Genomic DNA, 16,043 nt, shown 5'->3' with positions numbered 1-16,043 from the left:
AGACACAAAAAGAACATGCATACCCCAAATAGAAAGGCCCCTCAAACCCTGACTCAAATCAGGATCATTATATTTGTGTGACAAGAGAGCTGACTGCAACTCTCCTTAGTACTGAGGTACATTCTGGTTTCGATACAGCCAGAATATTTCATGGATGTCCTGACTATGCAAATATATAAACATCAATGTTTCATATTAGTGCTTTGGACTGGTTTTTCTCATATTTTCAAAGCATTTCTATATGGTAAATCAAATTTTAAAAGACTAAAAGCACATTAGTTATTTCTTCCACCTTTTACACTGCTTAACAAATCTGCTGAGTCGACATGTACTTACCTAATCCATAATGAATACACGGACCAAAACTGCCTCAGCAGAAATGGTGTTTAGGTCCAATGTAACACTTTCACTAAACATTCAGCTATAAAGCTTTATCAGCTGTGATGTTATTCAAGCAGCTATGTGTGATACAGGAACTGATACTTTATGATCTCACATAGGGTTGATCACGTTTTCCACCAAAAATGGCCCAATAAACGAAAGAGGGTCATTCATAACTACCGTCACTGTTGAGAAAGAAGCAAAAGGTTTGAATGAGAAGCAAAGATCTGTGTGTAATGATAATGCCACACACATTCCTGGGATAGCCTTAGCAGAACAAGATCATTATAAAAAACGTGTCACAGTGTCTCAAATTCATCACCGAAAATTTTGTTTTAACAAGACCTCATGGCAACCATTTCTGTCGCTCTCATGTCGCATTGCTTTGGTGCGTTGACAAGTAAGAGAATAAATTGTAGCTGAAGGAATAACTTGTTAGAGGATGTTCACTTGCAAAAATGCACCACATCCTCGGATTTTCTTTTGTTTTGCTCGAAGGATGCCTCTTTCAGCTGTCCTTTTTCCAAGTATGATTGCAGTTGCCTGCGTCAAATAGACCACAAATTTATCCAAGTCTCATCTGGTTTACTTTGTGTAGTTTCACCATCGTGTTGCCTGTGAGAGAAGGTGAGTGCTTGTTACGGCTGCCACTCAGAGGCCAAGTTCATCCCTCCAGCGGATTAGACGCTGCCGAGACATCAGAGTGTTCCTTAAACCAGGTTTGATGGCACATCTCTCTCAGTGATGGAGCGAGTTCTCATTACATGTCATCAGGCATCACGACAGTGTCTCTCCTGCATGGTTACTTCATGTTTCTTCTAGTGTCAGTTTGTAATGGACCAAATGTGGTCCATGCAGTCTTATAGCAAAATTCCTCTCAATTTGTGACTTTGCTTTTCTTCTACCGGTAACTAATTATTTTCTTGCTAGTTTCCATTTGCTTACGATGTCAAGACGTCGTCTTGTATCTTTTTCCTCAATGGATACTCTGGTAATGGGAGCTGCACATTAATGTAGTTATTAGCACTCTTGCCTCGTAGTGAAAGGTGAAAAGGTCTGAGCTGGGCTTTGGTCTCTTTCTATGTGGACTTTATATATTCTCCCTGTGCATCCATTGGATTTATACAGGTACAGTCGTAAAACATACATTTGAAGTTAATTGGTGAGACGAGATTGCTCTAAATTGTGCATGTGGTTATTCCCACGGTGTTACCCTCCCTCCCCACATCGTCAGTCCCACCCATGCAACTCTAAGCTGGATGAAGTGGTATGGAATATAAATGTATGGACTCACATTTTTATCCTGCAGCAAATGTCTGAATCTTGTGCAAAAAAACAAAAAGTTGAAGCTCAGATTTGATCTCTATATTCAATTCTGATATCATAGACATAACAGAGCCTGCAGACATGCTGTTGGGCCCTCAGTTCAAAGGTATCCAACCCACACTTGCATGCATCATAACAAAACACACAAGTCTTCTGAACCAGAAATTTCATCTCTTCAACTTGAAGAAAAGACAATTTCTAAATCTTATATAAGCGTGGAATATGCTGCAGCATCCTTGTTATAGGGAGAGAAGAAAATATGACCGAACCTGGACTCAGGAAATATTTCCATTCCCTTTCAGTACAAGATGAGAGTTGGAACATCTTCTGTCCAATGTAATGTTAAGTTTCATATATTTATGTTTGTTCCAGAGAGAAGGAAAAAAAATTGTCTCAAGTGTTCATTCATCCGCTTTATCTGCTTTATCCTACACTGTGTTGTAGTGTGCTGGAGTCGATCCCAGAAGACTGTGGGCGGAGGAAATGCCCTCTGTCCATCAAAAACACAAAGGCGCTGACACAGCTACATACACACTCACGCATGCTGTTAATTTAGAAACACCAATTAGCCTCAAAAACATACTACATAAATAAAAATTCCACGCAAAGCTCCGAAGCTCAGCCCAGATTCAAACCAGAGAGGCCAGAGATCTAACCACCACAGCACAGAAGTGTCAATCATCAGTAAAATCATGTACAACTGAGTAAAAAAAATTATTCCTTAGTAAAATATTAATCTATAATACCCATATCGTCCTCATTGTAAGTCATGTCTGTGTCATAACTCACTCCAAGAGAAGAAAAGCATGCTGGGAAATTGACCTCCTCGTGACCCCATAAAGCACTAATAGATACAAAACACTATTTGCTTATCCAATGTATTGTTCAGTAGAAATCACTTTTAATGGAGTCATTCTGGAAACTCTTAGGACTAAAAGATTATTATATTTCGTTTTGTAAATGAAAGAATTCAAACAGTTTTTGTTGTGGAAATATTGTGAGCAAAAGTTAAAGAATCTGACTCAGAATACTCAGGATGGGTCCCAGTACTGTGAGATGCCGCACACAATCCCTGCATCTGTACAAACTCTTGTCCATTTGGCTCTAATTTTGTAAATAATATTTCACCATTTGCTGTATCACTTTCTTCATATTGTTTAAATGTAGTAATATGCGATCATTTATCTGATTGATTCTCATTCAAACATGGAAGTAATAAAAGAGGAATGCGAAAATTGTGATCAAAAGGTGAAACTGAATGTAATTCAAAACAGTAATTAATCAAAAGTATTTTTTCTGTGGTTTTTTGGGGTTTTTTTCTTGAAGCGTATCAACCCATACTGAGCAATTCCCCCCCCCCCCCATGTGAAACCAACAGTTTCATTGTCTTCTGTTTTCCTCTGCGCCTGTTTGATTATCAGGCTAAAAACCAAAACGATTTAACGATTCTGCTCCTTATCCTCATGCTAGGATTACGTCCTCACAATGAAGCCCACTTCGGCCTCTCGTTCCCTCCGACCTGGGTGAAGGAGGCCAGCAGCCTCACCTTGCAGTGCACCTTCAGCCCAGCTCTGCTGCCCTTCCAGCAGGACGTCACCTGGTTCAGAGACGGTCAGTTTGATCACGCACCAGGCACATTCTTCACCATTCTTTAAAGCTAATGCCCCCCTCCACCCCGCTCCACAGGTGTTCAGCTGCTCCCGTCCAGCGATGTGGAGATCAATACATGCGATGACATTGCAACCATCACTTTAAATGCTGCGTACAAGGAGCATGAAGGTGTTTACACAGCCAGACTGATGACATGGGATGGAGAAGAGGAGCACAGTGCTTTTGTCTATGTCACAGGTGAGAACCCAATTTTTTATTTTTTTTTTGACAACAATCAATATGTAAGTATACTAAAGAAAGAAAAGAAAAGCAATGTTTGAGAGTCGTCTGGCTGAAAGAAGGAAGAAATTGTATGTTGGAGAAGGATATGTGTTGTATTGTGTCCAAGAGAGTGGGGAGTGAAACATTTGGTTTGAAGTGAAGGGTTTCAAAACACAAGAAAAGTTGTTTTATGTCCTTTAGAGACAACATGCCAACCAGCCTTTCAAACTATGTGTCTCAAACGTTACACGTTGATCCTCAGGCACTGGCATATAAGAAGCAATGACCTTGAGACCTTTTGCATTAGAAACATCTGTTTATATTGGATCTATATAATGGGATTGTCATTTGTTGTCTCAAGCTGAATAAACAGTGCTTTGGCACACACATATCTCGGCAAACACAATTTCTATTCTCCAGATTTTGGTTGTACTTTCATTTCCTGTCGGCAAACTGCCCTGATTCATAGGGAAGAAATTGCACCATCAATCACACAGTTCTGCAGCGGAGGGCTTGTTAACTTTGTTCAGTGAAAGTGTATATTGTTCATAGACTACTACTTTCTTACTTGTGTTGTTTGCCCGAATGCAAATGAGCCCGGCGAAACAGCTCACAGTTGACTCATCGAACATCTGAAATCCGGGCAGCCACACAATCGTCCTTGGCACATGTACAGTGTGTGATTCAATGTAATGCTAAGGCTCATTCTTGTATGGTCGCTACCCTCAACTGCCAAATAACAGCATAATGCAATCTGAATCATTCATGAGCCTGGCGAACACACACTTCACACTTGTACATCGAACAAATAAATCTTCCTGCAAAGCTCCTTTTTAAGATCTTGGCCCACTCCCCTGCTCCCACCACCCATCACTCTCTCTCCCTCTCTCTCTCGTTCTTTCTTTCTCTCTCTCTCTCTCTCTCTGCCTTCCTTATTAAGCAGTGTGTTGTTCTCTGGAGCGAGAGGTACTAATTAGAGAATCAGGCAACTTCTCTGCATGTGTTCTCTCCCTCATTCAGCCATCATATTTTCATTATAAATAGGCATTACAGAACAGCTAAGAAAAAGTTGAGCGGCACAGGAATATCTAATGTTCAGTGAAGGTGAGGATGCATATGTAAAAGAGGCTTGATGCAGACTTAAGTCTTGTCTTGGTGAAACATGTATTCGCAGCCTGAGGAACAGGTTTGGGAACATGTCACATCCTAGCCTTTCAATCCGATTTGCATAATTTCCTCATCTCCTCTTCCTCCTTTTCCCCCCTGTGTCATCAGATTGTTGCGATTAGCATAAGCTGGCTAACACCACATGTGAAGGCTGCAAATAAATCGATTATTCTCATCATCAAAAGATGTATTGCTTGACACAAAGTGTCAGAACTATAACAAGCTCACAGGTATTTGGGCATTACATTTCACTCTCGAATTCCAAAATATGAACAATCCATCAATCCTCTATTCTATGCTGCATTATCCACCTGAAGGCCTGATTCACTGAAAGTCTATGGGTGTAAATACGTGTGGAAGCTGATCTGACACATGCACAAAATAAATCACACCAACCATTTAGCTATGTTTGCTTTCATGAGCATGGATTATCTTTTCTTTGCTCCAGATCACATTAAGCACTACAAATAATTTATGCTAATACATTAATGCACCACATGCAATGTTATTTACATCTTAAAATGACTGCGCTGTTTATAATTGCATGTGTTTTGTAAGGGAGGTGCACATTAGCTCACCCTTCAGCAGAGAATTGATAATTCTGTCAGCTGCCCTCCAACTACTTTTTATTTTTTTGCTGACTTTTCTAATTAGATATTTTCTGTGTTGTGCCTTTTTTTTTGGTCTTCCAGTCTCTTCTGAATCTGTTTCTTTTTGCCGCTTTGACTTTTTGAAAGATCATCTCTCGTATTGTTTTTTTTTTTTTTTTTTGGCTAATTTTGTCTGATTTATTTTCTGTAAATCTGCCAGTTTGTTCACTTCCGCCACCAACAGGTCCAACTCCATGGTATCAAATTTTATTTTGTACATGTGGAAGCGCATTGCTCCATCCAATCGTGCAAATGAACAGGAGAACAATACCCTTTCCAACAGTGTTCTCATGTTAATATAGCCTAAAACCCATCATTTGAATACTCCCTGTTGCACATGTTGCTACTTTTATTAATCTTGGATGCTCATCCATTCAAGGGAAACCACATATACTCACATTCACAACCATGGGTAATTCAGAGCTACTCCTTTGCCTCGACACACATCTTTTTGGACTGTGGGAGGAAATCCGGGGACTTGGAGAATGCAGAAACTCCACACAGAGTTCCCCTCAAGCCCAACCAAGGACCTTCTTGGCTCTTCTGCCACAGGCTCAATGTTTAAATCAACTTTATGAACTCAAATCATCCACAAAACATTAGCGTCTCATGTCAGGTTTCTGCATCTCCCACATATTTCTCAGAAGGTCCGTCTCCTCATTATTCCTCTTTAACTCTTCTGTCCTTGCTGCAGATGCCTCGGCCGCAGTGTTTGGAGGTCCTGCCTCTCCTCTGGCAGTGGAGGTCGCTGACGTCAACAAGGACTACGTCTTTCTGACTTGGCAGCCGCCCAGCGCTGATGGAACTTCGCCTGTTGAGGGGTACATCATCGAGAGGTGAGAGTTCACCTCAGTCAATGGCAGATTTGTTCAGCATTACAAATTGTTGAGAGTATCCAAAAATATCACATGAAATAAAAATGTAATCTGAGATTGAAAGTTGTTTCAGGATTTCGGAAGCTCTCATTTCTATGTTCTTGTGTTGTGTTGTGCCCTTTCAAGCATGATTTTTGGGACTGGAACAGCTTCAGTTATGTTTACAGTGAAAATGAAATATGAAATGACTTTAAATCTATACAGACACAAAGCAAACAAAAAGAGAATTAAAAGAAGCAATTATTTTATATTGACTTTATTATTTGATTTAGCATAATATTTTTGGTATATTAAAAGATATAGAAGTATAAATCATAATTCTGATTAATTACTATCAAAACATGACACATTTATATGAATTAGACAATAATGTGTACCATTAGTACTTAACAAAGACTTTCACATTTTTTAATTTAGATTTTTACATTATTTGAAATTGTACATTTTGTCCATTGAAACGGACTAAATTGTTAATTTATACACTCAAAACCATTATGCTCACTTCATTCTTGTATTAATATATTGTGCACCTTCCCAACAATAATGTCAAATAGACCAAAAAGAACTTAACTTTCCTTTGGATTTCAATGTCGTAGATTTCATTCCTATTGCTTAATTGTCATGACCAGGTCACTTCAATGGAAGTTACAGCGGCATTAAAAAGAAATGAATACAAATGCAAAAGTTTGAGTTTCACTTCATCGAATTCAAACATTCAAACTTTCATTAATTTTAAATTTGTTGCATGTAAATCTATGATAGAAGAGGCCTTAAGTATTGCAAGTAAATTTCTGACTTTATGGTTCTTTGAGATACACATAGAGAGAAAACCAACAATTCCTCCAATAGTGGCCTCCAGGGTGTCATGATGATTCCCAGTCCAGATTCTCCCTGGACTTAGTAGTTTTATATTTGAGAGTCTCAAAATTTCTCTAAAACAAGAATGCAAAAGTGATGCACCGATACAAACCCTTAAAAGTCTTTACAATTCACTCACAGCGTTATTGCAGTGTACTCTCATGAAGAACAACCATAAAACTAGCAGCACATAGCACAGTGGGCCATTTCTTCTAGACTGGTTCTAGTCCTGATGGCTGGTTTGAGATTTGTTTGATTCCCTGAAACAAAACACCAATCAAAAGGTCAGCCAAGAGGAAGGAGGGGAGGCAGAACATACTGGTCTGTAAAACGTGGTACATGACTCAATGTGGGGAAAAAACACGTAACACCCATATCATAATTGTCCTCATTACAAAAGCATGTTTTTATTATTATTGTATTAAAAGAAACAATAAATGCAATAAGAAATTTAAAAAAAGGATCACATGAGGCAGCTTACTACATGGAGCATCAAATGGACATGGAATGAAAACACAAATCCAAATACAGAAAAAAAATGTATGAAAAGCATTCCCAGCTGACTCTTTGTTAGGGCGGGATTCACCCTTTCCAGAGTAATTTCAAATGCATTTATTTGGACTGTGGGGGAAACCTTTGGACCTGGAGAACACACATGGATAAAATGCTAACTCCACACAGAAAAGGTCAATACATACTGCAGTCCAGAGCTCAGGGGTTAGTAGTTATAGCACCTCCAGGAAGACGTTTGACAGTTTTTTGTCACAAAATGAAAATCAACGTTGCAAAGATTGGTTGGGTTGTTTGTCTCGGTACTCCAGTTTCTTTCCATAGTTCAAAGAAATTATTTGAGGTAATTTGGTGTCTCTAAATATGCCTGTATGTGTGAATTTGAATTAGGTTTTCACAAAATATGACAAATCTGTTATTGCAGTATCAACATGTGCAATTCACATTTTAAAGAAGGATGGAAGTGCAATAATCTATTTTCATGCACCGTGCATTCGTGCTCTGCATGCCAACAGCCCTTCTGCCCTTGATGACTTGGTAGGAGTTAGTGCCTGAAGTCACAAAGGCTGTGCAGGGAATTAAAAAAAAAAGAAACACAGGTTAACACAGCGGATGTACATTTGGAAAAAGAGCACTATTATTCTGATGAGGAAAGCACAAAGATAAATTTTATTTATTCAAGTGTCAATATCAATCAATATCACATTACTCGACAGGACATCGCATGCTCACCTCACATCATTCAGACCAAAGTATTATAAAAGAGGGACAAAGATGTCCAATGATAACCTGCAGCTTGTCACACATTTTACTTTAATGATTGGGGGTGAGACGGCATAAATGATTAAAAAAAAACTCTAACTCTTGGAGACAGAATGAGGAAAGTCAATGGGGAGTAAAGGGGGTGGGGACTTGGAGGGGTGATTATCATCCTTTCGATAGCTTATTGACTGGAATTAGTGGACAGCTCTTCCCAATGACTGTGACTGTCTTCAAAAACATTTAGAAGGAAATTCGGCTCAAGAGTATTGATGAAAAGTTTTTGGACTTCTCTTTGTCTTGCATTGCCAGCAGAGCACAGAGAATAAATCTCCTGCAGTGAACTCGCACTTGCTCAATCTTTGTAGAAAAGTCTTGTTTCCGAGTTGGCCTCCAGTTCTTTCCCCATGCTGCACGTCAACAATTGACTGTAAGGCTAAACGGCCAAGCCTCATCTGGCTGTGTGTCCGGCTGGTGTAGCAAGAAATTGTTTATTGTAATATCCATTTGGCTGCATTCACAAGAGATGGATGGTATACATGATAATTATCAGCCCTCAACGCTGTGTTAACAGCTGAGTCAAAGACTCCCGCGGGAAAACAGGTGCTGCACTTATCACCAGCTCCAATCAGTTAGGATCATCGTGTGCGTGTATGTAGGTCTGAGAGTCGGTTTTGTGTGTGGACCCATGAGCGGTTGTGCATCATGAGTACCATTTTTATGAGGCCAATTTTCGTGTATTTTGGCGTTTGTTCTTGCATGTCTTCTTTAGTCACCGCAGAGGATAAAACTCCTGAGTGTAATTGGTGCCAGAGAGAGAAAAAGAAAATGTGAGATACCTCCCAGTTCCCTAGCAACCCCCTTCTGGTTAGAAAACAGTGCTCTTTTCTACCTTTTTAAAAAAAAAAATTTTTTTACTGCGAATGGCAACAGTTTGTTATCAATGTTGTATAATAGGAACAAGGATTCTGCATAAAAACCGATTTTGTGCTGTGGATATTTGAAGGATGTTTCATTTGCACATGGGTCTCTGGTCACAATTAAAGACCTTGACAAGAAGTGTACTGACTTGTCTGTGCGCAGTAAAAGGATTTACAGTTGGTAATTCATATGCGCGCAGCCTGCTGGCAATGTGGTTTCAAAATCCTTTGTTTGCCATATGCAAACTGCCTCTCTCTTTTTTTTACTGCATAAATGCTCTATCTGCAGAATTGATTTCCCCTCTCTCTCCCTATCAGATGTGACCTCGGTCATGGTGAGTGGGAGCGCTGCAACGTGAATATCCAAAAAACGTGCTACTACCCAGTGTCTGGGCTGAAAGAAGGAAGTTGGTACCAGTTCAGAGTTCGTGCTGTGAACAAGGCCGGAACTGGACGTCCGTCCAAAGCCACAGAGCCTATAGTAACAGCAGACCCCCTGGAGGCCACTAGGACGATGGGTAAGAAATTAAAACAGTTGGTACTGTCATAATGAGAGACATATTCTTTAACAACCACAGCTCGAGTGACACATGAGTGACAGATCCAATCAAAACACAACAGGCAGATTTGATGAGTTTGGTTTCATCCGTTTGTAAAGTAAATGCAAAAAAGAAAATTCTGTATTAAAAGAGCTTTAAAAAGCTGAGGAGAACAAAGTAGCAAAAGTAAAGAGTTGCATTCACTCATGTCACCATCAACACAGCTACACATCAGAAACTCAGTTTTGAAATCAATGCCAGTTGATAGCTCAAGGAAAACTTTGATCCAGAGTTATCAAATAGACTTTCATTTACAAAATGTATCCTCATTTTAAGTTCTTGCTCAAAGTCAAGTTCCAAATGTTGAAGCATCTGACAACAGAGAGTTATCCAATCTGACACAATACCTGAAACACAGACTCAGAGTTCCATAAAATCAGGTTTATTGTAGAAAAGTCCAGGGAACACAGGGAAATGCAGGGGAAACAGGAGCAATGAGCAGACACAGACAACAGAGGGAGAGGGGTTTGAATACGCAGGGAAAGGGTGGACACAGGTGGAACTAATAACAACAGGAGCACACAGAGGGAGAAGAGTATTGGTTGATTGGAAACATGAGGTGAGACACACAGGACCAGACAGGCACGAGGCCTGACAATATCTCAATTTTAATGCACTTTAAAAAAAACAACCAAAGCTAAAACAATGCCTCTTTCATCAAGAATAAGAAAAACACAATCAATGTAACAATTAAAACTAAATTTTAGTCTCACATTGGGTGGAAAGCCAAAGAGTTTGTGCTTTGTGCTTTGAAAGAGTGGTGTTAAAACAGACAGTGGAAGAGTATGTCCAATGTACAAAAGATTGTTCCATAGGAAAGTTTTTCCTCAGCGGTTTGAGGCAGCAAGCAGGTGTGTAAAGATGACACACCTCAAAGTATGAAGACATGGAAAGATTAATTAAACATGTAAACATGACTGAGAGAACCTTAAATTAACTTTGAAGTGCAAAAGCAGCCATGGAGGAAGACTCGATTAGGACAAAGATACAAATTCAATTGGTTTATTTTTTTAAACAAGCACACTGCATTATTAAGCCGTTTCGCTGTGTCCTGTGACGTAGATTTTGTGGTAAAGACATAGTAAGACACTGCTTGGACATTTTGTCCTCACAGGTTTTGTGGCGGAAGCACACGATGAACAACAACTGTTAGAATTTGATAAGGGCAAGCTCATGAAGGCTGGATGACAGGGTCACACCATCTTTAAAAGTGCTTGTTTTGTGGGCTACTCCCTGTCTGTGTTGGTCAATATCTCTCAAAGGTCCAAAGAGGAAAAGCCAGTGAACCAGCGACAGGGTCATGGGCAGCCATGGCTCAATGACACTCATGGGTAGTGAAGGGTGACCTGTGTGGTCACATTCCATCAGAAGACCTACTACAAGTTCAGACTGCTGCACAAGTATACACTGGTTCTGAGAGAAATTACTTACAAAACAATCTCAGTTTGTTGTGTATGTATAGCTGAACACATGAAGAACACTAGTCCAAGACTGACAGCACCAACATTTCAAGCTTCAGAACTGGATCACGGAGCAATGAAAGATGGTGGTTTGGTCTCATGAATCTTGTCTTGTTTGGTGTTATGTGGATGGTTGGTTGTGTGTTTGTCACTTATCTGGGGGACAAAAAACATTTGGTGAATGCAGTAAGGGGAAAGTATACCTGGTATAACCTATGACATATTGACCTTCTGCCCATGCTCATGCTTGACCTTTTGCATGAGCATGGGTGCTGGCCATGAGCACCATTTCCATGATACCAGTATTCCTCAATGGCATTGGCATTTTGATTGGTCTCTCACCAGCATCGTTTTAGAAGCTAATTCCTCATCCGCAGCAGATTTCCAGTTTTTCCTGCAAAGAAATCAGCAGCACCAGAGATAACAGATGTACTGCGGGAGTGCAGATTTAAATCTCAGCTTATACAGCCGAAGGGTTTTGGAGTCGTTTCTATAACTTCTATAACTTTATGGTATAAATACTAATATATATATAAACTTTTTTCAAAATATTGTTTTGTATTTTGAAGTTTTTCTGCCAGACAGACGTGAACGATGAGATGTAATGTAGCTCATGGAGTGTGTGTGTCTGTGTGCAACAAGGTGGACAGATGGACTCTGGTCCGATGCCGTGGATCATTAAACACAGTTGAAGGACAGACAGAAGGTTGACTCGCCTCCGGCCTGTTCTCCATTCTTCCATGTCACTCACTCTCACATGTTTCTGGCTGTCTTTCGAATCGCAGCTCCTCCGATATTAACAATAACAGTGTTTTCACAGGCTTCATATAATTTCCTTATCATAATATATTTTCCACCCCCCCCCCCAAATCTTTCTGTCTCCACCCCATAGTGGTCAGAGTGCATGGGGGAAGGACCATCACCGTTACAAAAGATGACCTGGAAGGTGAGAGTGCTGCATTCGTATTTCACTGTATAATTTACTCATCAAATAAGAGCTTTCAGTCTTCGAACATCTATGTTTTATCAGCGCACACGGTGCCGCTGCCTCCTCGCCTGTAGGTTGCCTCGGGCTTCCAGCTTAGTGCATCTTCATATTATATTTAACAATGAGCTGCAGTAATTGTATGGCCCAGGCAATAAGTATTTGCACCATTTACAGAAGTGAAAAGAATGAACAGTCCCCGGTGGTGTCCTGGTAAATGCACATAATGGCCTGAGGTAATGTGAATGCTCATGAAGAGGGCTGATAACCTTGGCAATGTAACTCGCAGGCAGAGGGAGATAAAAGCATGAGGGGGAGAAATTCATGCAGCTGGAGAATAAATGTTGGAAAGAGGGTGCATCCATGCTTTCTTCATCTCAGTTTTTAATGGAGATTTGCAATAAAGTGCATGTATGTGTGTGAAAAAGAAAGACGACATGGACATGAATCATTTCTGTCCATTGAAGGTGCCTCAGAGCAATTAGATTCACTTAAATGTTGAATTTGAATCTAGAGATAATATTACAAGTACAAGGATTAGACTGTAAGAAATTATGGTCTGTGATATTTTGCCCCCACTTACATATCGTTTTAAGTGAACATGTAGCCTTTGGCTTTATTTATTGATATAAAACCAGTTTTTCATAGATAAATTAAATTCAGTTGAACTGGGTGACTCATAGGCTACAGAAGACACGTCGTACCTTACAAGGGACACTCTGTCAGCAACATGTGAATTAATACAATGGCAATCAGTGAGGTCAACTTGTTCTGCAGGCCATAAAGAGAACACAGGCCTTTGCTTCAGTGAACTGCAGTCTTACAATCCTCACAGCCCGTCCCTGGTCGAACATAATGTCTGCAAACTGTGATCATAAATCTCACCCATGAGATCAATTCAGGGGGGGCATGGTTCTCAAATGTTTTCAGTTAAACCAAGTGAACCATGTGAAGTCCCGAGTGGAACGTAAGGACAGTGCCTATAGTAATGCTAATATCGAACAAACAACTGTAGCTTCGGGAAACACCATTTAAATGGAATGGCTCTACATTAATAAATAAAGATATCTTTGTGTCATGACTGAAGGCCTATGTGGATGTTGTGATATGCTTTCAATAAATGATATTAATCTTATTAAACCGAGTAATCATAGAGAAATATAACTCGTCAGGTAAAAAACAAAATAGCATGATGAACTGTCGAATGCTGTGCTCATAAGTAACTGGAAAGCAGGAAAGATCCCAACAATGTCAAGAAAAAAAAAGAAAGTTAGAGCTGCACAACAAGTGTGCAAAAATGAGGAAACACAACACTGCAAATGTTTTAAGCAAAGCCAGGTTCACTTTCAAAATAATATATACCAATGGTTGCAATAGAATTTTGACTAGTTAATTACTTTGTATTTGTATTTATTGACTCAATCACTTTTTTGTAATGAGTCAGTTGTCCTACTGTTTGGCTTTCCCCTTCATATCAGTCTATTTCACTGACTTACTCACACAAACGCATGTAAAGCGACATTGTCATCATTTCACATTGACTTTCATTGATTTCTAAAAGGCGAATTCTCCCGCGAACATTATAGGCACTTGACTTTTTGTGCTATGCTATTTTAGACAAGACCCCATGATGTATGTCATCACTACATTACAGGTACAAATCTCTCTCTCTCACACACACACACACACACACACGCACGCGCGCGCCATCAGTGTCTCTCATTTCACTGCACCCTCATTGCTGCGTGATTCCTCTCTGATCCACGCTGCGGCTCAGTTCGCTCTTCTGGGGATACAAACACGGTGACGAGCAGAGAGAGGCAGACAGGCACAAAATCCAATACTTCGGGCTTAATCTTAACTCATCCTTTGTCCTTGAATCAGCTGGAGTGCCGCAGAAAGTGTGCTGACTCAAGCCGTTTGACTGTTATCTGCTGTTCTTGGGTATTAGGAGTGGAGGTGAAAATGGGTCAGGTGCTGTGTATCTCACCCACCGCATGCTTGAGCCAAATCCAGCAGATGAAGCATTGAACACTTTTAACAGAAACTGGAGAAAACGCTGGATCACCGCCAACAATTCTTTGGACTCTGCGACCTTGTAACTTTTTGTCTCGCACCGTCATCGTCCTTGTCCTCCTCCTCCTCCTCCTCCTCTTTTCAGGTGAGGTCAAAGCTCCTTTCCCTCCCACGGACGTCCACGCCTGCGAGGTGAGCAACACTTACGTGGTACTGAGCTGGGTCGAGCCTGAACCGAGAGGTCGGGAGCCGCTCACCTTCTACGTGGAGAGGGTCAGTCTTCACTCCCACGCATAAATGTTCACATTATAGTAAAGAATTTGGAGGACCTCACTGAAAACTGTAAAACTTTTCATTGTGTCATTCTGGGAGAGAGTAAGAATATTAGCTTCAAGTCACATTAGTGCCACGCATTCTCCAACAGGCCGGGAGGTTTTGTAGAGATTTCTCACTTTATAAATCCACCTGGAGGGCAGTAAGACAGGCGAGAAATAGGTGACTCATCTCATTCAGGCCATATTTGGTTTAAAACCTTTATGACGTCTTTACAACACAGACATTTAGAACAGCATGGTACAGTTTCAAATTACATTTTTATGATGCCTTCATGAAAGCAAACGTCTGAAATTTGAGAACTGGCTGCCTGTAATCATCACACCATCATAGCACAACACAATAAAATTAACACAACGTGAAAAGGCTGCTCATTCTTATTCATCACATCTCAGGCAATGATTCTACACTTTCATTATACACATTCATACATTTATATATTGGATCTTAATTTATATGTTAGAATAATTATTTAAAAAAACAACCAATATGTTTCTTGAAATTGTAGATATACTCACTCATTTGTTTATACAAAGTGTAATGTTATTGGATCTGTATTAGACAAAACGTGCTCAAAATGGACTAATATTGATATTCAAACGTCTTTTGAAGCCACACAATGCGCTCAAAGGCTTGTTGCTTATATTTCGATTTGCACTCATCACGGAGAAACTTCAGCAGATCGTTAATTTTTTTTAAAACAGCTTCTTTGTTTTGTATCGTGCATCTGTCCGCTCAGTGAAGACACAACAGTCGAAACAAAAAGAAAACACAGTTCAGTTTGGGGAGGGACTTGAAGTTTCAGCTCAATCATTCAGGTGGTGCAATCACAGCAGAACAAGTGAAATCAGTGGTCTGCAAAGGCTCAATCAAAACTCCATTACAGTTATTCTTATTCGGCTTTTTCAGACGTCACGCTAACTGAATGATTGAGATGATTGTGCAGTTTTTATACTTCTTCCTGCATCGCAATGTGAATCTTGTAGCTTCAGAATGACAAGTCAGCTATGAAATTAGTTCAAGAATTTAATGCATCTTTAAGAAATAGGAACATTGTAATATTTATGTTTTAGATAAAGCTGCTAAATAATTTCACATGTGATGTGGAAAGGTAGCTCACTTGTCATTTCAATCTGCAGCTCCCTGCAGCTTTATGAAGCGTTGGCTTCCTCAGTCCCATGGCACCATTTTCAGCTGCAGCAGGCAGCTGTCTTCTGTGAAAATGAACCGGAAAAACTCGGTCTCCTCCACCTGGATACCACTAAACAGCATACAAAGCGATGGCAGCGAGATGATGATCACAGTGGAGCAGTTGGTTTGACGACAGTCCCC

General features: G+C 40.1%; 1 protein-coding gene across 4 annotated transcripts in view; it reads left to right on the top strand.

Moving 5' to 3' along the window:
* The window catches only part of myom3 (myomesin 3), a 76,184-nt gene that overhangs the window by 29,775 nt on the left and 30,366 nt on the right, over positions 1–16,043 (top strand). For all 4 annotated transcript variants that reach the window (XM_080501373.1, XM_080501374.1, XM_080501375.1 and 1 more), the window contains 6 exons: positions 3,178–3,318; positions 3,394–3,555; positions 6,091–6,232; positions 9,637–9,836; positions 12,270–12,323; positions 14,524–14,651. In XM_080501373.1, the coding sequence (XP_080357499.1) occupies positions 3,178–3,318; positions 3,394–3,555; positions 6,091–6,232; positions 9,637–9,836; positions 12,270–12,323; positions 14,524–14,651 (827 nt within the window). The remainder of the gene's footprint in view (positions 1–3,177; positions 3,319–3,393; positions 3,556–6,090; positions 6,233–9,636; positions 9,837–12,269; positions 12,324–14,523; positions 14,652–16,043) is intronic.

The sequence above is a fragment of the Blennius ocellaris genome, assembly GCF_963422515.1.
Source record: "Blennius ocellaris genome assembly, chromosome: 8".
Classification (NCBI taxonomy): domain Eukaryota; kingdom Metazoa; phylum Chordata; class Actinopteri; order Blenniiformes; family Blenniidae; genus Blennius; species Blennius ocellaris.
The sequence above is the reverse complement of the archived record's forward strand: the minus strand, read 5'-3'. Positions and strand labels throughout refer to the sequence as shown.